The sequence below is a fragment of the Salvia splendens genome, chromosome 3, assembly GCF_004379255.2.
Source record: "Salvia splendens isolate huo1 chromosome 3, SspV2, whole genome shotgun sequence".
NCBI lineage: Eukaryota > Viridiplantae > Streptophyta > Magnoliopsida > Lamiales > Lamiaceae > Salvia > Salvia splendens.
The window spans coordinates 5,251,395-5,275,619 of NC_056034.1; the positions used below are offsets into that span (position 1 = coordinate 5,251,395).

General features: G+C 38.5%; 2 protein-coding genes across 6 annotated transcripts; both read right to left on the reverse strand.

Annotated features, from left to right (window-relative positions):
• Positions 1-6,450: 6,450 nt before the first annotated feature.
• On the reverse strand, positions 6,451-14,599 carry LOC121794519 (myosin-11-like). Of its 4 annotated transcripts, none has more exons than XM_042192714.1 (9): positions 14,444-14,599; positions 14,132-14,290; positions 12,756-13,040; positions 9,713-12,655; positions 8,192-9,176; positions 7,477-8,111; positions 7,134-7,284; positions 6,977-7,058; positions 6,451-6,785 (listed from the first exon to the last, which is right to left on the reverse strand). In XM_042192714.1, exons 2-9 carry the CDS (start codon positions 14,249-14,251, stop codon positions 6,764-6,766), a joined length of 5,223 nt encoding a protein of 1,740 aa, XP_042048648.1. In that variant the 5' UTR covers positions 14,252-14,290; positions 14,444-14,599; the 3' UTR covers positions 6,451-6,763. The 4 variants fall into 4 exon arrangements, with proteins under 4 accessions (XP_042048648.1, XP_042048644.1, XP_042048645.1 ...); XM_042192710.1 differs by having other exon boundaries at positions 7,474-8,111; XM_042192711.1 differs by having other exon boundaries at positions 7,474-8,111; positions 14,132-14,342; positions 14,444-14,579.
• Positions 14,600-14,796: 197 nt separating this feature from the next.
• LOC121793354 (E3 ubiquitin-protein ligase AIRP2-like) lies at positions 14,797-18,027 on the reverse strand. 2 transcript variants are annotated; one of them, XM_042191349.1, is made up of 5 exons: positions 17,512-18,027; positions 15,727-15,889; positions 15,519-15,585; positions 15,223-15,439; positions 14,797-15,137 (listed from the first exon to the last, which is right to left on the reverse strand). In XM_042191349.1, the coding sequence occupies exons 1-5, from the start codon at positions 17,601-17,603 to the stop codon at positions 14,927-14,929; spliced, it is 750 nt and encodes a 249-aa protein (XP_042047283.1). In that variant the 5' UTR covers positions 17,604-18,027; the 3' UTR covers positions 14,797-14,926. The 2 variants fall into 2 exon arrangements, with proteins under 2 accessions (XP_042047283.1, XP_042047284.1); XM_042191350.1 differs by lacking the exon at positions 17,512-18,027 and adding an exon at positions 17,266-17,405.
• Between the last annotated feature and the right edge of the window lie 6,198 nt (positions 18,028-24,225).

A 24,225-nucleotide genomic window follows, 5' to 3' on the forward strand; every position in this document is an offset into this window, starting at 1 on the left:
ATAAAAAAATAATCCTATTAACATAAAATCATATTAATATATTCATTAGTAAATACTAATGATCTGTAATTTCTACCGATTAAAAGGTTTTTATTATAACAATTCAATTTATTTGTACATCTTTTATGTCTAGGTAGTACTCCTAGTATAAGTTTTTAAACAAATGAGAACAGTAAATTGTGGTACATATATCAATGATGGAATTTGAATCCTAAGGTCGGCCACTCTCTCAAATCCAACTCAAGAATGTGCATTATTTTAATATTTTAATAGTACTAATTTCATCCCCTTTTCTCAACTTGTATCACATTTAACATTCATATGGATTTAGTGCAATTGCCACAATCAAGATTACTAACCTTAACTTACCACGTGCCAAAAACTAGTGAAATATCGGGTGTTTTAAATACTCCATTAGATGTTCAATTATCATACTTGCATCAATAGATTCGAATCTTTTAGGTAATCCCAAATACTACCATTTACTTCTCGTATAGGCATATTTACAATTTCTTTGCAGAATACATAAGAGACTGTTCTATTCAATTGGAAAGAACTAGAGTTGACACGCTTAGGAAAGTTGTCATAATTTTATGTCTGTCCTAAACACTTTGTCCCTTAGGTACTAGCACCACTTACTCCAACAGGAGTATTGAACAAACTTAATGAAGTATTGGACTATGAACTCTATGAATAAAGATGCTTTTGGGCTCTTTGGTGCATTACTATAAACTATGCATATCCAGTTAAAAAAAGTCCTATTATTATGACATTCAATCTTGTTAAAAAAAATCGGCTCTCAATTCAACCATTATCCCGTGACATTTGACATTGCAAAAAACATGGTGCACTAGGCATTTAATTTTCCAATAATGTGGTGTTAGGGAATTTATTAGTAAAATCACGAGAGGGTAACAAATGTAGTTATGAGGAGTATACCTGGAGTATTTGTTTTATGGAGATCCATGGGCCAACTTGTCTATCATTCCAATCTCAAATGGCCCATTTTGATCCATGGGCCAATTTCAAGACTAAAGGCCAATTTTGGTCCTTAACATATTGCGATTTTTTTATTTTGGTCCAAAACTATAACACCCCGAAAATTTGTGACTTATTTTATTTTATTGATGTGGATGTTGAATGGGAAATGCTTTTATGAAATTTAATTTCTATGTGATTGAGTTAATTATGTGAAATTAGTTGTTGTGAGTTGTGTGAAATAATGTGATTAAATTTCCAATGTGTGAATTAAATTAAATGGGATCATGCATAATTATTCTAGCCATTTTATTTGAAATTTTTTGGCCCTCCTATTCATTGGAAATAATACTTTCTTTCTTGGATTTAATTAATTGTTTTGGTATATTTATCCAAATTAAATCCAATTAAATCTTACCATATCTTGCCAAATCTTTTCATGGCCTATTTAAATTAGGATTTAAATTATTTTCTTGTGGAAATAATCCCCAAATTTTCGATCCACTCCCTTTTTCTAAAGGAATAAATATTTTTTTTCCTATTTTATGGGATTCTTTCTTCCCAAGTAAATTTGAATTGCACCATATCTCTATTTAATTAGTTAATATAAAAATCTCACAACCATATTCCATCAACTACACGCCTATTTCCTTTTTCCTCTATAATTCTTTCACATTTTATTTATTTATTTATTTTAAGTGTGGGTTTAATCCTAGCCTATAAAAAAGGGAGAAAACCTAACCCTAGCCCCCATATTCTACACGCCTCCCGCCTCCCTCCTCCCTCACCTCTCCCACACGTTTTTCCTTTCTCCCTCTCCTTCTCCACCAATCCTTCACAAATTCTCCAATCTTGCTTCTTTTTGGAGTTGGAAACTCAAGAATCATTGAAGAATCGAGCCATTCGTTATTTCTACAGATTGTTTTTCAAGAGAAAGGTATACCTTGATTCATCCTTCTCATTCTTACCTTTGAATCCATAGTTTTTGAACCTCTCATGCATATAGTGAGTGTAGAAATTGTAGATCTAAAAATTAATCGGTTGGGATTGATGGTTGCATGAGAAAGTATTTTTATATGCGTTTATTGATATGTATGAATGAGTTTGTGGATACTATGTGAATATATGAGAACATGGTTGTGAGATCATTTTGAAGCATGATTATGTGTTGGAAGCATGAATATATGTGTTTGGATGAATGTTAGATAAACCTTAATTCGAATTTGTGAAGCATGAAAACTGTGGTGTTCGGAAAGTAGATTCCAATGTGTGTTTGACCGACCAAACGATCTTATTTTGGCACGAATTTTTAACTAAGTAAATTTTGAGATGTCTTCTGTGTTGTGTATAAATTTCAGCCTCTTTTGACGAAAGATGAATTTTAAATGAATTTTTAAAGTTAACTGCGCAGTTCTGTCAGAATTTGTATTCTCGTCCAGTAAGTTTCGTTTTTTATTTGACCGACCTAAAGATGTGATTTTGATGTTAAATTTTAACTGGATGATATTTGATGTGTCTACTGTGTTGTGATAAATTTCAGCCCCTAGTTCGTTTGAGCTTGCTCCGTTAGGCTATAGGGCTATGTTGAGATTGTGCTTGATGCCTAGTTTGTGAGTTCGCTCCATTAGGCTAAAGGGCTATGATAAATGAATTCGGGTCTGAGTAGGGCCGCAAACCCTATCAGGCTGTGCACACAGAGGGGATCGTGAGCCGTCCTTGCTAGTCGGCCGGTCTCGTGGGCGAATAGTGTGGCCACACTTTCGTTGCACTATGGTAAGAGGATGTGATTGATTGATTGTTGAGAAAGCGGGGAGATTGTTTTGACCGGCCGGTCTGTGAAAAATGTTTTTGTGATACTTGTGATATTTCTTTAATAAACGTAAAAAACTCGAGTTCAATATGGTATGGATGACATAACTTTTATCAAATGTTTTGGCGTGTGTCCACTGAGTATATCAAGTACTCAGCCCTGCATATGTTTTCTTTATGTGCAGGTTGAGCGGGATGTTGCGGCGGATGTTGAGTCGAGCCTTAAGAAATTCCGGATGCGTCGTGTCTTCATACATAAGCGTCTCCCTTTGACTCTCTTGAATACTTGTTTTTCCGCTGCCGTGTTTCGAATCGTTCTTGTTAAAGTATTTCGTTTCTTCTCTGCTCATTAGTCCCTTCCCTAGTCACGATTTCCCCGTCTTTACTATCCTTAGTGAGGGCGGTCGTGATAAAAACATTATCTTTTGGATTATTCGGTCCCTCACAAATAAAAATAGGTCACATTTGGTCTATTTTGGACGGTTCCGTAAAAAAACTGACGAAAACCTAAACCTCCTTCGCCACCTCCGCCACGGCGTCCACCTTCCATCATCCCTCAGCCTCACCCACAGTCGTCACCGTCTCATCCCTCAGCCTCACCCCTTCCTTACATCATCTCCCTCACCACCTCCGTTACACGTCCACCTTCCTCGCCTCGCTCAACTCAGCAATCATCCCCCGTAGACGCCTTCCGGTGTTGCAGCAACCACGATTTGAGAGGAGGAGGTGGAACTGCGGCGGGGGAGGCAGCCGTAGCGGAGGGTTCCTAGACGACGGCGATGGCGAGGGGGAGGTGGTCGATGGAGGGGGTCGAGGGTGAGGGAGAGAGAGAGAGAGAGAAGGCGAGATGACGAATTGACCGATTTTCGGAAGAGTAAGAAATAGGTAATTGCAATTACCGCAATCGGGGGTGTATCCGATCGATTTCATCTCCGGCAAAATTAGCGACGACGACGCCTTCCGGTGTTGCCGCAGCCACGATTTGAGAGGAGAAGGTGGAACTGCGGTTGAGGGAGGCAGCCGTAGCGGAGTGTGCCTGGACGACGGCGAGGGCGAGGGCGAGGTGGTCGATGGAGGGGTCGAGGGTGAGGGAGAGGGAGAGGGAGAGGAGGCGATACAACGACTTGACGGTGAGCAGCAGCGGCAGAACACCGGGAGTCGGAAGCCGGCATGTTTCCGTCAAATTTTTGAATTTCCGTCCAAATTTGGAATTTCTGTCAAATTTTTGACGGAACCATCCAAAATGGACTAAATTTGACCCGTTTTTATTTGTGAGAGACCGAATAATTCAAAAGATAATGTTTTGGACCAAAATAAAAAAAAATCTCAATATGTTAAGGACCAAAATGAGCATTTAGTCTTACTTTAAACTAAATGTTTTGGTTATAAAAAATGGGAAGATGTATTTAGGGGTGTGTAGGTACGGTATACCTTACCGAAACCACCATATCGTATACCTTACCGAAAATTCGGTATGTGAAAAAATCATATCTTTATCTTACCAAAATTTTCGGTATACCGAACTTCGGTATACCTTATTTTCGATATGGAGAATTTTCATACCGATATCGTACCTCATTTTTGGTATGTCGTACCAAAGTTCGGTATACCATACTTTGCGGTATACCTTACTTTCAATATCAATGAAAATTGAATATTTGAGTTTTTAGAATACTATTTATATTTTATAGTAATTTAAATAATATACAGGGTATTAAATACTAGTATATTTTATTCATATTATATTATATTTCACAATAAATTTTATAATTAAAAAATATATACTTTATATATTATTATATTCATATTTTACGGTATATACCTTAAATTACTGTATATACCGAATTTCGGTATACCGCGGTATATAAAAATTAATACCTTTATCTTATCGAAATATTTCGGTAAGGTATCATACCGTACGGAAAATCACGGTATACCAAAAATTCGGTATTTTTGGTATTTTTTTGGTACGATAAGGCCGGTATTTCGATATTTCGGTATTTTTTCCAGCCCTAGATGTATCACTATATTTCATTTTGAATAAATCATTAATTAAAATCAAATTTCCAAGACTTTGTGTGAAGAGAATGGAGCTTTGGAAGATTAAATTAAGAGGGAACATCATTTTTGGTCCACGAACTTTACCAAAGTATCATTTTAGGGCCGTGAACTTTGCAAATATCATTTTAGGTCCGTGAACTTTGAGTTAGTATCATTTGATGTACTTTTTACTATTTCCAAGTTTTTTTGGACGAAAATACCCTCAATACCTTAAAGTGTATATATTTTTAATAAATTTATCATATATTCATATTTTTTTATAAATATCTTTACAATATATTTTTGACAAATTTTCTAAATATAATTTGACCTTAAATATTATCACTTAATTTTGTGACATGCAAGTAAAATTGGTTCTTCAATTTTTTATATTAATCTTTTTTTAAAATTGAATAAAGAACTTTCTTTAATAATAAAAAATTGAATAAATACAGATATCGACGCTCCAAGGCGTTAACAATACGCATAAACAGGGCTCTGCTCATCCTAAAACGGCGCCTGAAAAGGTTGGCGTTGAACCGCGGCTCCTGTGCGAAGTAGTCTTCGTAAGGCACTGATGTGCAGCTACGTGATCACGTTCAATCACTGTTCGGCGGTGGCCAACTGGTCGTGGTCGAGGTAGAGGTACCGCCGGCTGCAAGACCCTCTGCATCAGCCGATCAATCTCACGGTTCGTATAGGCCTCTAACACTTCGTTCATTCGACGTTCGTACTCCTCAGCATCCCCAACACTACCACCAACGTTGCTCATTTCCCGTTGTTGATCTTATACAGAAATTAAGATAGAGAGAGTACTCGTTAAAACAAGTGGTGCGAATGAAAATGACGTGCAAAGCGCGTATATATAGTGTTTCGAAAATTAAAAAAAATAAAAAAATAAAAAAAATCGCTCGCCGGTCTAGAGCCCACAATGGCGGCGAGCGGACCGGCGAGCGCATCGCCCAGCGCTCGCGGATCAGCGTGCGCTCACCGATTTTTTCGCCGAAATGGCGCTCGCCGGTTACAATGGTTCGGCGAGCGAACCGACGAGCGCCGGAGATCGGCTAGCCTGTCCGCTCGCCGCCATTGTGGATGCTCTTAATTAAGCTCAGCTCAAATTTAACAATTTTAATAACTTGTCTGCCAAAATTAAGCTACTTTTAAATTCACTTTAATGTACCGTACGCAGTTGAACAATGTACCAGAATTCATTTATTTTATCTCAACCTTTTTACCGCACCATAAATTATTGATATGCGACGAATAGGAGAGAAGTTATTGGGTACTAATAATTAACCTCTTCAACCTCCACGTATATAATTTCAGCTATGTATAAGCCTATTACAAATGAGTGCTAGTACACATTAATCTATGACAATTACACACATATCTACAATTATATATGCCTAAGGTGAGCGTCAATTTTGAAACGTCCATTTGTAATGAAATTAACATTTAGATTGTATCAATGGAAGAAATAAAATATTAGTCCAAACATATTGTCACTTTGTATATCCAGCCAAAAATATTATCTTTTCACTTTATTTATTTCTGTTCCTACAAACAGTATAATTGATTTAACACAGCAATATGTCCGAACCACTAAAATTTTACTCGTATCAATGGCGTTGGAATGTGATGGAGTATTAAATAAATCAGTGAAACTGCGTGACACCAAATTTATTCTAGAACCGTTTTGTGTGCCAACTTCTCTGAATCCCTAATATTAGATTGCAGAGAAACATATTGGGAGAGTGATGGAAGATTTACATTTGCATGTACAAGTAGGAAAGAGTATAAATTATAAGCTTCACTAAACCCTACTGCTCTACAACCAGTGTTGTAAGGATTGCTGGTCACAATATGGTGGCTACTAACCAGATATGCAAGAGCACCCAATAAGCAATGACTCCAAGCCTCCCTCTCGGATGACTCATCAAAGCTCGCTCCCATTCATCCTGAACGCGGATACACGACAAGCATCAGAAGCCCCAAACACAACCAAACAGTGGATCTACAACTACATGTAGCATATAATTCATGCCGTTCTAGTCACACAACCAATACTGCATCCTCATAAACACATGGTTTTGCCTTAAGAAGAAGTATAACAATAACATGTACAAACTAGATAGTAGTAGCAGTTTACCAGATTCCATCAACTCGATCTGCAAATGTTTTTCCCTGTCTAGGAATCATACCAGAAGTAACCAGTGGCTTGAATGCTTGACCTGCAAAGTCAAGTTCCTATTAATTCCAACACCTTGGACTTTCAGATGGAGTAGTTTCTTGACATTTATACTCACCTTTATCATCATTGAGTCCCTTATCATTAATCAACCTTTCGGCCTCAGACTCAATATTGATAGCAAGGTAATCATTTGAAGCCTTCCTCAACGAACGCACGTGGGCAGCAGATGAAACAGAAGGAATGTTGTTGCTCTTGGCGAGTGCTGCCTGCAAGTTTTCAGAGGTAAGTATTTTGGGCTATTCTATTCAAGCAAGGATTTCTTATTCGACCTCTATGTATATTTTTCTTTCGAATTAAAGAGGGACCTCATGAGTTGGTGCACACACAGTGAAAAGAAAGATAACAAGAACTATAGATCAAGAATACAAAATTAGAAAATCATAAAACAAATTTACCACGTCTTGCATTTCTGATATCTCCGTCTGAGTAGACAAGGAAGCTACAGATGTTCTTCTTTCCTGGTCTATCTCTGGTAGAATGGCTCTGGATTTATCAATGTCTTCTAGTAATTTAACCTTGTTTGACAAATCATCCACAGCCTTTTGGGCCCCAAGCAATTTGGCACCAAGGTCTTCATTTTTAAGTTTCAGAGATTCAGACTCGTGCATCACATCTGCAACTAGTTTTTCGAGCAAGGGAAGGAGCCATAATGCCCCATTTACTTTGGAATCATTCATCACATCACCAGCTCCCAGCTTCTTTGCAATAAGCTGTAAACCTGATTCAAGCTCTAACAACTTGTCCAGCTTTTCGAAATTTTTCTCGTTGGCTACGTACTCTTCGACTTGCCTCTTCAGCTGTTCTATGTCGAGAATCTGCTTATCAATGGTTGAGTGAAGCTCTCCATTCTGATGAGATAGCAAGCTTGCCTGCTCCATATAGTCACTAAAACTATCTACGACATAGAACAGCTTTCTTACATTGGTTGAATTATCTGAATCTCCAAAGGCAAACGCAGCGTCAGGAACATTAACCAGTTTTACTTTATCAATAATGGATTTAACTTGAGATGCCGATAAAGTCTCCTCCAGTTCTGAAACAAAACCATGAAAAAGGGGTAAATCACAGAGTCACCAACAAGGAAATAAGTGAATATAGCTAAGGACCAAGTACCGTGAAATTTGGAGAACGAAATAGACAACTCTGCTTCTCTTTTCCTCAGTTCATCCTCTTTTTTCATCTGATCTTCTAGCTTAATTGCCATTTCATTGATTTCTTCTTGCTGTGCTTTCAGATCAGCCTCCGATTTCCATATTTTTTCCTTGTATAGATCTCTTTCCTCCAAGGCTTCATCACAATTTACTTGCGCTTCTTTCAGTTTGCTCCGCATATCTTCTAGTTCGATAGTAATCTCATGTTGCAAGTTCTGCTGTTCTTTCAGATCAGTTTCCAGTTTCCAGATTTTGTCTTTGTATGCATCTCTTTCTTCCAAGATCTCATCAGAAGCCAGCTGAGTTTCTTTCAGTTTGTTCTGCATATTCTCGGTAATATTCACCAACTTACTTATAGCATCCTGAAACACGATACCAAGATCTTGATTCCGTCTTGCAGCAAGTAGTAGCTTTTGAGCCTTCTTCACATGATCAGTAGAAAGTGCTATGTCTCCATCATCGTTGACTGCTTCCAAATCCATGGACAATCTGCTGTCTAGGTTTACCAATTTATCGATAGATCTCAGCTTGGACACAGCTTCATTTATATTCAACTCCAATCCCTGAGTAGCATCAGTACAAGCAGACAACAAAACTCTGATATCATATTCCAGTGATGCTATAGTATCCTCCTGCCTCTTCTTATCTGTTTCAATGTCCTTCACTTGATCTTTGAGAGAGCATGTATATTTCATTGCATTGACTACTCTATCTTTTCTTAAGTGTAACCATCTCAACGTAGCATCCATTGACTCATCGAAAAGTGTAGATAACTTATCAAAATTATCAGCCAGAATTTTGCTTCTCAGGTGATAGCTTTTAACCATCTTCTCAATGTCAAACATGCTCTCATCATCAATGGCATTTCCCACACCATTCAACAATTCCAAGTTTGGAAGGGCGACCTCAATGTTAGATGGGAAAGTAGTTGAAAGAGCCGAATCGTCCTACACAGGTGAAGGAGTACATAATCACACCACAAAAGCATACCAACGGAGCAACAAGATAGACATGCCTTCAAAAGGAATAGTATAGAAGAAAAGCATGTGTTTGTCCTAGATAAAAGGTAATGGAAAAGAAATATAAAAACTATAAGATTTCGATCAATGAAAACTGAAAGATGGAATAGAGGGGAAAGTACAGAGATATGATGAACACTCTTTCTGATTGATCTACTGTGCAAATAGAGAATGACAATTGCAAAACTAAACCGATTGAAATCCATAAGATAGTTCCTATTAGTAGTTAGTCAAATTTTTATTTATGAAACAATTTGAAGGAAATAAATTGATCACTGGAAGACTGAAGAGTTACCTAGTGACACTTCAGGTATTTATTGTGCACTATGATTTAGCTTGAGAAATTGTTAACTTTTGCCAGGATATATGATGTTTACAAGGAGATTAATTCAGACAAAGTGCATTCCAGCATAAACCATTTGAGTAAAAATAACACAATATGCACATACAAACAAGAACTATACCTTCATGACAGGACTGTTTTGCTGCAATTCAGAGTCCATTTCCAGGGAACAGTCCCAGATCTCTTTAAGTAGAAAATCTATGCTCTTTAAGCTCTCAAATTTTCTCTGGAAACATTGCCCAAGCAAGGTTGAAAGAGTCTCATCTTTTAGAAGTAATTGAAGACTGTCAAGCTGACCAGAGAGCTCCAAAGTGCGACTCCGTAGGCTACTTCGGTTCCCAGCTAACTCCTCCATGCAAGATTCCAGTTTAGAGGTAAGTGAATTTATCTGTTTCTCAGCATTTTCTTTTTTCTGAACCAGATCCGCCATGTTATTCTGTGAATTTAGTAATTTTCCCTCAAGCGATTGGATTGTTACAAAGGATTCAGAGAGCTTGCTAGCAAGCAAGTCGGTTTCTTCTCTAATTCTCTTTATCTCACCATCCAAATCAGCCTGGCCAGTTTGAACTTTAATGTTCTCTTCAGCTAGTACTGAAGCATTATTCTGTGCCTGAGACAACGCATCTTCAAGGGACTGAATAATTTTGTCAGCATCACCAAGTTTTGTAACGTGGTCAGAAAGCTCCTCCTTTAATTTATTTAACTGCTCTTCAGCAAGAGATTTTTCTTCTACAGCTACATCTCTCTCGTTCGTGAACCTGGAAACATTTTCTTCTGCTATTGATAGAGCATCTTCAAGAGCTTTTGTACTCGCTAAAAGCTCTTCATACTTGGTTGTATGTGAAGAAGCTTTCTCTTTTTCCTTCTGTAGCTCCTCCTCCACAAGAGACTTGGAAATCTCAAGTTCTTTCTTCTCATCCAAGAGCTCAGACCTGCTCTTTTCTACAACCAATAAGGCATCTTCAAGTGACTTCATCACTGCCTGGGCTTCAGATAATTTGCTGGCCAACAAACTGGCTTCATCATGTGAACTCCTCAGTTCTTGTTCAATTTTTGTCTTTGAAATTTCATTTTCACTAAGATATCCAGCAATCCATTTTACCTTTTCTACAGGCTCATTGAAGGAGAGATCACTCGGAGTACTAATCCCTTCAATTGACTCTGTGAATCTTAGTAGCATACTGTTGCTCTCTGCTAAGAACTGCTCAAGTTGATCTTTTTGTTCCTTGGTAGAGACTAGGTCTCTCTCCAAGTGGGATATACGCTCCACATCAACTAACAACTTAGAGATCTGATCCTGGCATTCAGAAAATTTGGTCACAGATTGCTGCAGTTCAGACTTCAAATTGTCGATTTCTGCATTCTTTTCATTTATAGAACCTTTCAGGCTTTCCCGTTCCTGAACAAGCCACTTACCTTTTTTAGCTGCCATCGATAACTTCTCTTTCACTAAAGCACATCTAGCCTCTAATTGATCAAGGATTTTCTGCATGTCAGCCTTCTCCAATGAAATCTGATATTCCTTTTCAACAACTCCTTCATATTTCTGTCTCAAGTTCTCCAGTTCCAACTGGAGATGGCTCTTCTCTTGTGATTCTGCCAAAAGAGATGATGTTAGGCGATCAATCTCATTGTTTACAGCCTGCCTAGTTTCAGCTAGCTCATTTTGTGACCTTTCAAGAGCTTTATGGTCACTTCTCAAAACCTCCAGTTCGGTTTGCAGAATATTCTTCTCCTGTATTTCAGCTAAAAGTGATGTAGTAAGTTGCTCGATCTTCCCATTTGCAGCCTCTACTGTTTTAGCTATCTCATGTTGTAACTTCATAGCTTCTTCTTTAAGCACGTAAGATGATTCTGCAAGCCAATGAATGCGCACATCTAATTCACTTGAAGCCACTGCTTCAGGAAAATCAAAAGAAGATAATGTCCCACTCAGTTTACAATACTGTAGAGATATATCCTTAAGTGATTTGTTCTCATCTGCAAGCCATCTGACCGACTCAGCGATATCTGTTGGTTGAAGTTCCTTAGTTTCCAAACTCTCGGATAATATGTCTCCACATTTCTGAAGAACCATTTCCTTCTCTGCAAGAGACTCTAGAGCAGTAAACTTCTCTTGCAGTTCAATTGAGCATCGATCCAACTCGCTAGTTTTCTCTAGCAACAATTGCTTCAGGGAATCTCTCTGCTGTACCAATGCCTTTCCCTTAGTCGCGGCCATGCCAAGCTTCTCTTTTGTGTTTGCATACCTGTTCTTTTCTTTTTCAACTTCTGCACCAAGTCTTCGAATTTCTGCATGCGCATGTTCAAGAGCTAAATTTTGTTTCTCTAATTGTTCCACCAAACTCCTATTTTCATTTTCTAAATTTCTAAGTTTCTGGTACATATCCTCTTCTTTCCTTCTAAGTTCGAGAATTTTATCATTGGCCAAGGCAAAAGTTCCGATTTCATCAATGTTGCTGAAATCTAATCCTACCTCGTTTAAACATCCCTTAAGCTGGTCACTTCCATAAACTAGAATATTATACTTTTCCACCAAAAATGAGACAGAATTCTCGATATTATAAATCTTTTCAATGCGAGGCCTGTTCCACAGTTCATCATGATGATCCACTGTGGGCAGGGATGATAGAATCCTGTTTGCAGTTTCTTCAATATGCCGATCTGTCTCAAGTTGGGCTTCATATAATTGGGATATATCATCATATTTTGAATTTGCAGCAGATGTAGCTAAATTGCTTGATTCAGTTAGGTCAGCAATCTTTGCATTGAGAAAATCAATTTCCTGGTGTTTTGAAGATACTACAGAATGGAGCTCACTCACTTTCTTCTCGGTCTGCTGACGTTCATTGGTAGCAATTTCAAGCAATCTAGAGCACTCATTTATAACCTCATGCAAAGAGACACCATATCCCAAAGTCGTTGCATCCCAAGTTACCACTTCGTTTTGATGATGATTAATGAATCCTTCGGCATTGTCATCTGCTGCAAGGTGCTGCTCATTCGACACCTTCAACTTGTTACAGAGTTTGGAAAGTTCACGCATAAGTACCGCTCTTTCTCCCTGCAGAAGAAAGAAAAAGGGGAGGCATTCAGAAAAATTCACTCACATAAACAAGAAAGAAAAAAGATGCATAAAAAAAAAGAGGCATGAAAAGGTCAACCTCGTAGTCTTGTGCCAGTTGCTCTTTCTCGAAAACACTCTTCTCAAGCTTATCTCGCAGCAGTTCTATCTCAGCTATCATTTCAGGGACTTTGATTCCACTATCTGGTCCATCAGCTAGATCATCTTGTAGATTATCCTTTTCCTCGGAGTTCTGTTGGGATTCCAAAGTTTCTATTTCATCTGGACAGTCAACAAATGTATCCTCCTCTGCTGGCATCACGTCTGTTGGTAAACTTTGGAAAGAATCAAAAGCAGATCCATTGCTTGGGGTGACGGGATCTATCTGCACGGCCAAAACCCAACACAAGCTACTGAGTTCTGTTGTTGTTAGGAAATACCACACACACATATCATGTCCACAATAAGAGGTCGTCTTTATAGATGCAGTTTGAAGGATGCTACTAGTTACATCGTGAAACATGAAAAGCATCACGTTTAAGAAACAGGAACCGACGTAGATAGCTTATTTTCAAGTTTATTGTACTGGGCAAAACATATGTTTTCGATTACAGGATAAACAGTTAGGTCCCAGTGGTCATTTTTCCTATAGAGTAAGATCTTCAATCTTTTTTCTGACTGATAAGTATAATGCAACAAAATAGCAAGCTATAGAATGGGAAAACAAGCACTAAATATCTCATACAATGCTACAGTGGCTACAAACATAAAGTTTGTATAGGGAAATGGGATAAGGTTATCTAATTAGTGTGCTTGAATAGCAAAGTACATGTGATACTTTGCTTCCAAAATCCTATTCCTAGTACCAAAACAAATTCATATACTATAGCTACTTAGAAGACATAACTTGAAGACCTTTCATCCAAAATTGTCTCGTTTCTAACATACACATATACAGATAAAAAAACATACGGAGTAAATGATATAAGTTGTCAATCCATCCCAGATAAAGTAAAATGTGACTATCAATTGTCAACTTTGAATTTTATAAATAATTACTAGTTCATCCGTTTAAACAAAAAGTTGTAAAATTACTTTCATGATCGTGCCGCGTGGCATAGCAGCACTCATGCAATGAAATGGTTAGTCAGTAGACGACGCTCCCTAATTATCAAGGAACCTCAAATACAGCAATGGGGGAGTGATGCGGATATATTTATTTATTATAAGCATGAATTTAGTTGATGTTCTATAAATTACTAGTATCCTTATGATTTATTTACTTAGTTGTTCAGATTAGGATTGATTTGATTTATTTATATTAGGATATGATATCAATGAATGAAGAAATTATAAAATCTCCTCTTTACATTTCACGTTCCTTTTTACTCAACTTTATCATCATGCTTCTTTAAATTTCACGTTCCATATCTATATAAAATCTTGACAATGAATCGTCGGATTAAAAATTATCACCTGATCAACAGAATTGGCAGCACTCTCAGCTACTGCTACTGTTGCATCATAGGGGATTTCCAGAGAAGCAAACCCCTCGGCTTCCCCAGCTGCTGGGGAGACTTTCCTCTCCATTTCCATCAAACAAAACTCCCACTGTATATTTCACCCAAGCTCCATCTGAAATCATATAAAAATTCAATCTTTCTTCCTCCCAGAATTCATTCCTGAACTAAATCACAAAATAACGCTCCTGTCTCATCCACGTCTACAAGAAAACAAAAAATATACGGAGTATTAATTAAAAAGAAGAAGAACAGAGCAGGACTGTACCTCGAAAAGAGGGTCTGATTACTGGGTTTTTGTTGAAGAAAACTGAAAAAGGAGGGACCCTGTGTTGCAGTTGAGCGGTGAGTGAGACTGTTTTGGAAGATTTTGTATTTGTCTGTTACTACATGCGCTGCGGACGACGTCGTTCAAAGTCAAAACCTGCCATTAAATGTCGACCGCTCCAAATATCTGCATTTAATTTTAGTTCGTTACGCTGCCTAACTTAACATAATACTTTTCCGTTTGCACGACCTTTTTCATAACTTCCATGTCATGAATAATTAGGGTTCAAGATTAGAATTTTCTTGCAACACACAGCATTTTACAAATGAAAAGAGATGTGAAGAATACTCCAATTTTAAGGTTACTGAAAGATGAGCGCACGGCTTCTTATTCAGTTATTCATATACATATTGAGACAGCTACCCGACTCTATTTACATTTGAGGTCGGCTTCTTCTATATATACCCTCAATCCCACATCATATTAAATTAAATATTCATAATACATCAAGAACAGAGCATCTGGTATATCTTTAGGCAGATTTCTGACATACAGGTAGAATCGTCTCAAGTCCTCTGTCGAGACAGCGCCACGCTCAATCACTTCATCCTTGCCGGTCAGCTCCCACAAGTCTCTTGACTCGACTCGTCTTAGACTACCACGGCAAAAGGGGCATGACTCAGATCTTGTGCTCCTGGAAGTTGAGAAAAGGAGCAGCATTTATATTTTATACCATATCATGAGAATGTACAATGCAACATATTCTCGTAGATACTTACCAATCTCGGTAGCAGTTGATGCACATCGCGTGGCAGCAGTTAGGCATGACCATCTTGGTGCAAGCCTCCAAGCATATTCCACATTCGTCGTCTCTCTCTGAATCTCCTCCATCTCCTTCCAATCTCTTCTTGCTCGAAAAAGCAATGCTTTTGCAGTCACCATCATCCACCTCCACCAAGTCATAATGGAGCTGCTCAAGCGACGGCAATATCAACCCTGCAAGTTAAGCGATCATTAGAGGTCATAACATTATGGTAATTCCCATTAGTTTAAAGAAACAGATGCAACAAACAACCATAGAATTCTTTCATAGTCGCTTTGCGCCCAATTGTTGAAATCTTTGGCCTTCCATCTGTATATACCTTCCAAAAATGACAAGACAAACCAAATTACTCAAAACACACAGAAGACAAAAAAATCTTGGTTTAAACAATGTTTTGACTGCTTTAATACTTGGCCCCTTGGGTAAGTCAACTAATAGTAAATTTTTACTACATCCATACCTTATAAATGAGTATGTGAAAAGGATTTAAGATTCTTGGTAGGAAATATGCGCAGGAACAGTCGATCCATTTTAGAAAATACAGAAACAGAGGTGACAAGTGATTGTAGACCAATTTCATTTGAAGACGCGCACCTCCCTTAGCTTTTGGGATTGCAGCAGCCCTAGAAAGCCATACAATATGACACAATCAGACAGTGATTTCATCATTTTCTGTAATTTGACATAGGAACATAGCCGAGACATAACAGAATCAGATGAGATATAATAAATTTGCAATAGAATGCCTTTTGGTTTTGATCAGGACAATAGAATCCAAGATTTAGGTGCGACCAAACAAACATTGCTTGCAGCAGAGCCATGGTGCAAATATAAAGTTGACAAGAATAATGGATATGAGACAATATCAACATTCAAATTTGCAATATCATCCAACGACAAGCCAAAACAGATTACTGTGGCACAATCTATGCTCACATAGTTCAGAAACCATTTGACTCTCTTGGTTTTCTTTCCTGGTTGGGGTTCTGGTGCGCATCAATCATCATCATATTCTAGATTACAAAGATGCTAGTCCTAGACAGGATGGCTTTGATAGTTTTGGCCTTCCACATCTATAACCTTTCGTCATTTTCTTATTCGGTAAACATAAACATCAAGGCTTTGTTCTCTTTGGTGGTCATGAGAAAATGAGGAATAAGAAAATCTCTCCTTTAAATCTCTCATTTCTTTTTCATCCTTTTCTAAGAATTTCGCACCTATTCCTCATTTTCACTCAAAGAAGATAAAGTTTTATAAGAACAAATACATCGTGAAGCCCTTGGAATGAAAATAAGGAATAAGAAAGTGTAAAATGCTTTTTTATAGAAAATGATGGAAAGGAAATGAGGGATTTAAAGCAAGCGAATTTTCTTCTCCCTCATTTTCTCATGATAAATTCAACCACCGAAGAGAACACAACCCAAAAAAAGAAGAGGCACTAGCTTACAATTGAAATGAAAGTAATTTGATTAGTGTATTCGAACAGATCTCTAGCAATAATGCCACTGCAGGAGATTCTCAAGCAGCAATTTCAACACTAGAGGCATGCATACTTGCATTATCAGAAATGGAGGCTATTTTAGGTCCTTGGAAATGAAGGGTAGGCTTAAAAGCACTAGGTAAATCTTTACCACATAAAAGGATTTGCAGATAAGGAAGGGAGGTTTAGCTGGATAAGTCTTTCATGAAAGAGATGTGGGAAAACGCGGAATGACATAAAAATATTGCATTCCCAGATTAATCATCAGTGCAAAAGCTAATACATATTCCCCTTTCAACAATACAACATTGCATAGCAGAGACCTAAAAACAACAAAGAAGACTTTCGCATTGGACAAGAATCAACATTCGGCCAAAGTAAAAACCACAGAAAAAACACATAAATCTTTCCATTTCAGCAACAACCAAACACAGCAACATGTAACAGCCACAAAAGACTTGCAAAAATTTTATGTGAATTCAGGTAAAGCAACAGTGACTTCACATGGGAGGACTTAACAAAAACAGAGCCCATGTCTCGAATTGATTAAGCAGCACAATCATTGACTTCTCTGCTGCAGTACTCATCAACAAAAAGTAAAATTAAGAGTAATTACTATAAAATCAAACCCAGTATAGCCAAAATATGCAAGAAGAAGCCAAATACATGCCCAGAAAAGGAGAATTGCAGAGAAATAGGAAAAATAAATTATTAGTACTATTACTTAAAAAGAAAAGGACAAAAAAAGGTAAAAGGAGAGCTTACATAGCATTTGCATGTTGAATATCAGTCTCCAACAAACTCAAAGAATCATTGTACGAAGTCCTCGCCAATTGCTGGTAATGCATAATCTCCATCTTTTTCTTCCCCTTTTCTTAAAATTCTCTTTTTATATGATTCTAAGTTGCTCCGTTTAGCATGAAAACTGCTTTTCTGCCCCAATTGAAAGTTCAAAGACAAGAGAGAAGTCTTTTTTAGACAGCTATAGAGGAGTCCAAGAAAAGAGAAACACAGCTTGCTCTTTTTTTTCAGAATTGAGAATACAAGACTACAAAAAAGCTCAGAAAAGAAATATAGAGAGAGAAAAAATAAACCGAATTCTCTCTCCCTCCCTCCTTTCCTATCCAGTCCGGGTCCCTTTATTTTCAAGAATCAAACTTCACCATCAGTCTACCCTTTCTTAAGTGGAATTTGAGCTCGGTAGTTTTGATGGTTGATGTAAGAGAGAGAATGAATTCGTTTACTATGATGAAAAAGAGTTGGCTTTAGATTCTTGGAAACTTTGCCTTCTGCCATCAGACCTCAACATTAAAAAAAATGGTTAGAGAAAGGAATTATTATTTGTTGGATATATTTTTGGGGTGTTCGGTTTATAAGATTTTATCCCGAGATTAAATATTTAGTGTGTTTCGTTCATAAGATTCAATCTCACAATTTAATCCGAGATGGATCATAATCCTCTAGGACTAAAATAATTTCAAAACTCGATCCTAGATTATATCTTTGTATTATTTTATCTAGGAAACCGAACTCCACCTTTAAAGCTAAAACTCAAAACAATGTCAAGGGATTGTATGGTTAATATTTAAAATTTTTAAAACAAGACTTTGCTTGTTTAATTAACAAAACGAAGCGTTATTTAGTAGTATAATGATTCGATTCTTGATTAATTTTATTTATTGCGTCCCTAATTGAAAGTCAAAATTGAAGCAGTTACTGCTGATTAGGTTATTAATGGAGTATTTTCTATACTACTTTGTTTGGTGAATATTTTTCTAAGTTGTTGGTATAATTATTGTACAAGTTAGGTATTAGCTTGCTCGAAACCTATGTGGTGTCTAAGGTCATCATTATTTAATTTTTGTGGCAGTAGATAATCAAGTACTCCTATTTAATTAGTTTTAAGAGAGATCAAATGCATCTTTGTTAAGATACGAACTGGTGGGTCTATATTTAATTATATAGTATTACTAATGTTGCTTGATAATCACGTCCATGGACGACACGATACATGTGGCAAACAACTAGTCTAAATTATATCTTTGGTGGAAAATGTTGGGATTGTGGTCCGGTCAACGCAATTGGACCGGATCGTACAAGTGACAGATTATTTAATTTTGAAATAATTAAATAATTTATAATCGATCTACATTTTGAGTAGATGATTGTGGTATATTCACTTTCTCTAAATCGATTCTCGGTGAGTGATAAATAATATATTAAAATATGTCACGATATATGGAGATATGAAATTAATTAATTAATTAATTTATCTATTTTGGACACGTAGACAAAACAATGTGGCAATTGAGCATACGGAGAAAGTTTCATAGAATGCGTGCACATTGATCGGGTCGTCCAGATACATCTCTGGAATGAACAACTACGTGAGAGGTGTCTAGATACATCCGTCCAGGTTCATGCTCCATGATTGATGGTGTAACGTTTGTAACCGCCGACCGTTACAATTTGTCTTAATGGGTGTTTTGACTCCACCTCAACATGCATTGGGTTTGGCCTATAAATAGGCAAAGCTCACTCTTGCATTCTCTACACCACTTCACAAGCATACAAAGCATAAGCTCTCTCCCTCTCTTGCACTATTCTTCTGTCGAAGCTCTGCCCTCAACTTCATCTAGTTCGCCGGAGCTCTGCTGATAGCGGTGCTGCTTCATCAGAGACGTAGCCGTTTTATCTTTGGGGACGACACGCCAATTCGAGAGCACTACCAGGGCGTATCTCGTCTTGCGGAAAGAGGACTCATTGACTCGGCTAACTTATTTTACGGTTTATTGTTTCGATTTTTCCTTGTAATTCATTTCAGTTATTTCTTTTGTATTCCTTCTTTTGGGTTGTATTACTCCCGATTTTTATCATTTGTAATCCAGAAACCAACAGAAAATGTATAAAATTATTAAGTATACCCTTTTATTTTGATTGACAACAAAAAAATAAGCTAGATATATTTCTCTGTACTAGCACATACATATTATTAATAATATATTGTGTTATAGTAAATGATTTGTTATGCTCTGTATAAATGCACACACTATTATACTGAGTACTCATTAAATTTGTTATGAAGAATCTTATCCATTTCTTTTCAAAAAATGATAAACAATAATTCATCATTTTATCCAATTGTAATTTAAATTTTAAATATAGGGTATTAGTTTGAGCTAAATTATCTTATTAATTGAATTGCATTTTATTGTTAACTGAGATCATACTATCAAATAATAATACTCCGTACTATAACCTTGTACGAGTAAATTTATATCGTCGGTTGTAAATTTACTTTTGAAGTATTTTTTTATTGTGAAGAGACTATCTATTTTGAGAGAGTAATTTACAATAAAAGGAAGAGGACAAATTTTTATAGACAAATTAATTATATTTAAAATAATTTTCACAATTTACTGATTATTGCCAATCAATTTTTTGCTCGACAAATTATAAATATAATTCTATGTATAGTTAAAAAGAGGAAATAAAATTTTAAAATTATCAAACAATACCGAATATATTTACCAAGTATTAGTATGTTCTTGGACTAAGTTCAAGTCCCAGAAATTGTTTGCTTCATAAATTTAATATGGAATTAATTAAGCAAGTGATTACCGAGCTACAGTTGTGATCGGTATATTAGACTTATTTTAATAAGTAATATAATTACCAAGGAGTACCAAGCAATCATTAGCTCGAAAATAAATATCAGTAATGTATGACGATTATTAAAATAACGGTCTATTATAATTGATGGAGTACGTACTAAACAAGCCCATCAGCCTAAAGCCCAAGAAAGAGTATCAGTTCGGCATGACTAAAGAGTATCAGTCCGGCATGACTAAAGAGTTCAGTTCGGCACAACCAAAGAGTTCGGCCCCAGCCTACAGCTCGGTAAAAGCCAACCAATCAAACTCTGCTCTCAGGTCGGCATCAAGCTCTACTCTCAGATCGGCAAAAGCTGCTCGGCAATAATTCAGCAGTTCGGTCTCAGTATTCGACCGAACTAGGAGATAGTGGACTCATGCAGGATTTCCACCTCCACTACACCCACGATCTATTTAGTGGTGTCAAGCAGTCATTAACTCATGCAGGATAGTGGACCCATGCAAAATCGCCACGATCTCCACGACATCCACTACCTAGTAAATGGTGCTGCATGCCACGATCTTGGTTCAATGTATAAATAGAACCTAGATCAGATAGATAAAGTTAAGTTCTGTTAAGCTCTCTAGAGATAAAATATCATATAGCAAGTCTGTGTTGTAAGCTGTAATCCCAGATCAAGCAATACAATCTTGCCCTCCCTTCTTCCCGTGGACGTAGATTTACTTCAGTAAATCGAACCACGTAAATTCTTTGTGTCGTAGTCTTTATTCTCTACCAGCATTTACTAACATCAGAAATTCGCGAAACCATCACTGGCGCCGTCTGTGGGAAACAGAGAACCAAATTTGTGATAAAGCGAATTTTTGACCCTTTTTCCACCCCAAAAAAATGCATACCAGATCACACACTACCCGTAATACCGTTCGTGATAACCGTGAGGAAGCTAGTCCAGCTCGCAGGTCTGAAAAACGGCCTCGGGAGACATCTACCTCCGGTTCTCACGAAGAAGGAACAAGCCACTCCAGGAGAGATCGCACCGAGTCTTCCCAGCAGCCCGATTTAAATGAAGCTGTCAAGCTGTTCTTGGCCGAGAAGCAGGAGGAGTTCTTAACCTTCCTGCAGAAGAGCCAACAGCCGGAGAAGACAACGGCGGATTCTCCCTCCTCATCCAGACATGAAAGTCACTACCGCAGTAGTGACGTGTCTTCCAGGAGAAAGAATCCTCAACCCCGACATGTTCCTGTTCCTCCTCGGTACCGGAACCACAGGAGAACTCCCTCTCCTCCGTACCGAAGAGATGTCGGGTTCGCCATGTACGGAGCATTAAAGACTCCGTTCTCGGACGATATCACCCGAACTCCTTTGCCGCGGAACTACCGGACACCGTCAATGACTTATGACGGGCTAGTGGATCCTCATGACTTCTTGGGATGCTATCAATATAATATGGCGAACCAGGGTCTCAATGAGGTCCATATGTGCAAGCTGTTCCCCGAGCTGCTCATCGGGAACGCCAGAAGGTGGTTCGACAGCCTTCCTCAAGGCAGCATTAGATCCTACCGAGATCTAATGGATGCTTTCCACAGGAGGTTCTTTCAGAAAGCGGAAGCCCGAATTACTTCGGCTCAGCTGCTTTCTATACGTCAAGGTCGCGACGAAAAGATCAGCGACTTCCTGACGAGATTCCATAAGGAATGCCTACAAGTAGATAATCTCAATGATCTACTTGTCATTTCGGCATTCCAAAATGGAATCCTGCCCGGAGCTCTCTACAGAAAGCTTGTGGAGTGCGGTCCGCAAACAGCTCAAGAAATGTGGGACATTGCGGACCAGTTTTCCCGTGCGGATGAGGCAGACCGTCGAAAACGGTCTTTAGACAGCTCATCCCGAGAAGAGAAAAAGAAGCCCGATCAAAGCGGCCAGGTGCTTCCTCGCCGAACTCCTTTTGAAAGGATTCAAAGGGCACCAGTACAAGGCAGATTGGGGCCACGTCTCAATCCTGAGAAGCCGCCCGCTCAGTTCGTACCATTAAACAAGTCAAGAGCGGAAATTTTCGAACTACATTCCGATATGTTCGAAAAACCAAAGCGGATGACGAAATCAGCCGCGCGGCGACCTCAGGATCAATATTGCTCCTTCCATCAAGCCCACGGTCACGATATCGAGGAGTGCCGAAATTTGGCTGCAGGTATTGATGTTCTTGTGAAAACAGGAACGTTAAAAAAATACCAAAGCAAGCAGCCGAAAAAGAACAAAAGGCAGAGAGGTGCGAACTGCAATCCTCAGGATCCGAAAAGGCATGAGGATCCCGAAGACGACGACGAGCCGCAATATGATGGAGTAATCCAGACTATTGATGCTCTCCCTGCCGGGAAGACTAAATCGTCCCTAAAAGCAGAACGCAGAGGTTCCAATCAAGAGGAGCCAACACATAAAAGGCTGAAGAAAGACGAAGTGATTACATTTTCAGATGCCGATCCCGTCCCAGCCATCTCTCCTCACCAAGACGCTATTGTCATTCAAGCCGGAGTGGCAAACAAACTGATCCACAGAGTATTTGTGGATACAGGAGCGTCAGTCAGCATTCTTTTTAAAGAATGTTTCGATAAAATGGAAGTGGATCCAGCTCGGCTCAGTCCGGCTCCACTTCCTCTGAAAAGTTTCGCCCAGGAGGACACCCGCCCTGAAGGTATTATCAGCCTTCCGATCACGGTGGGAAAAGCGCCTACAAGCTCCAATACGATGATCGAGTTCTTTGTGGTGAAAGCTCGGTCCCCGTACAACATCATCCTGGGGAGAGACTGGCTCAACACAGTTCGGGCCGTTTGCTCTACTTATCACCTCACCATCAAGATCCCCACTAAAGGTGGGATAGCGGTCATCCGAGGTGATCAAAAGAGAGCAAAAGAATGTCTGCAGATTGCGCTTAAAAGTGCCGAGCAATCAGTTCGGCACCATCAAGCATAGCAAACACAGCAACCGGAGTCAGAGGCAAGCGAGATGACCAAAGTCACTTCAGAGCCGAACTCAATGACCGTTCAGTTATACGAAGATGATCCATCCAGAACGGTCAAGATCGGCTTCGCAGGAACGCCTCTACTCCGGGAAAAGACCATTCAGCTCCTCAAGGAGTACAAAGATGTCTTTGCATGGTCTCCGTTGGACATGACCGGAGTGCCCCCCGAGGTAATCACTCATCGGTTAAATATTGATCCTTCAATCCGGCCAGTAAAACAGAAGCAAAGACTCTTTGCGGCAGAAAGAAGCCAAGTCATCCATGACGAAGTCCGCCAATTACTAAAAGCGGATGTACTATTCGAGGTGAAATATCCTTCTTGGGTGGCCAATCCGGTGATGATCAAGAAAAAAGAAGGAGGATGGCGGATGTGCATAGATTTTACCGATCTAAACAAGCACTGTCCTAAAGATTGCTATCCCCTTCCGAATATAGATAAAAAAGTAGAAGCTTTGATCGGCTTCGAAATTTTCTGTTTTCTTGATTTATACAAAGGATATCACCAAGTGTTGATGGATGAGAGTGACGCTCCGAAAACAGCTTTCATTACCGATTTCGGCATTTTCGCTTATAAAAAGATGCCATTCGGTTTAAAGAATGCCGGAGCCACTTATCAAAGGATGGTAGACAAGCTTTTTCGGCACCTAATCGGAAAACAGGTTGAAGTGTATGTCGACGACATAGTTGTCAAAAGCAAAAGCACTTCGGAGTACGAAGACAACCTCAAATCCACTCTCGACGTGCTCCGAAAAGCCAACCTCAAACTCAACCCCCAAAAATGTACCTTTTTGGTAGATTCGGGAAAATTTCTGGGTTGTTGGGTTTCAAAGGACGGACTCAAGGCGAAT

Bases quoted from the DNA above. Each gene is read 5' to 3' on its own strand.
- LOC121794519 (XM_042192710.1), bottom strand. From the start codon at position 14,251: ATGGAAATGGAGAGGAAAGTCTCCCCAGCAGCTGGGGAAGCCGAGGGG. The intron at 7,285-7,473 runs GTAAATTTGTTT...GAAAACTTGCAG, and splicing joins TATCAGAAATGCAAGACGTG to GCAGCACTCGCCAAGAGCAA. The intron at 7,059-7,133 runs GTGAGTATAAAT...TTGACTTTGCAG, and splicing joins GGGACTCAATGATGATAAAG to GTCAAGCATTCAAGCCACTG.
- LOC121793354 (XM_042191349.1), bottom strand. From the start codon at position 17,603: ATGGAGATTATGCATTACCAGCAATTGGCGAGGACTTCGTACAATGAT. The intron at 15,586-15,726 runs GTATGGATGTAG...CATTTTTGGAAG, and splicing joins TTCACATACTCATTTATAAG to GTATATACAGATGGAAGGCC. The intron at 15,440-15,518 runs GTTGTTTGTTGC...CTTAACTTGCAG, and splicing joins GACTATGAAAGAATTCTATG to GGTTGATATTGCCGTCGCTT.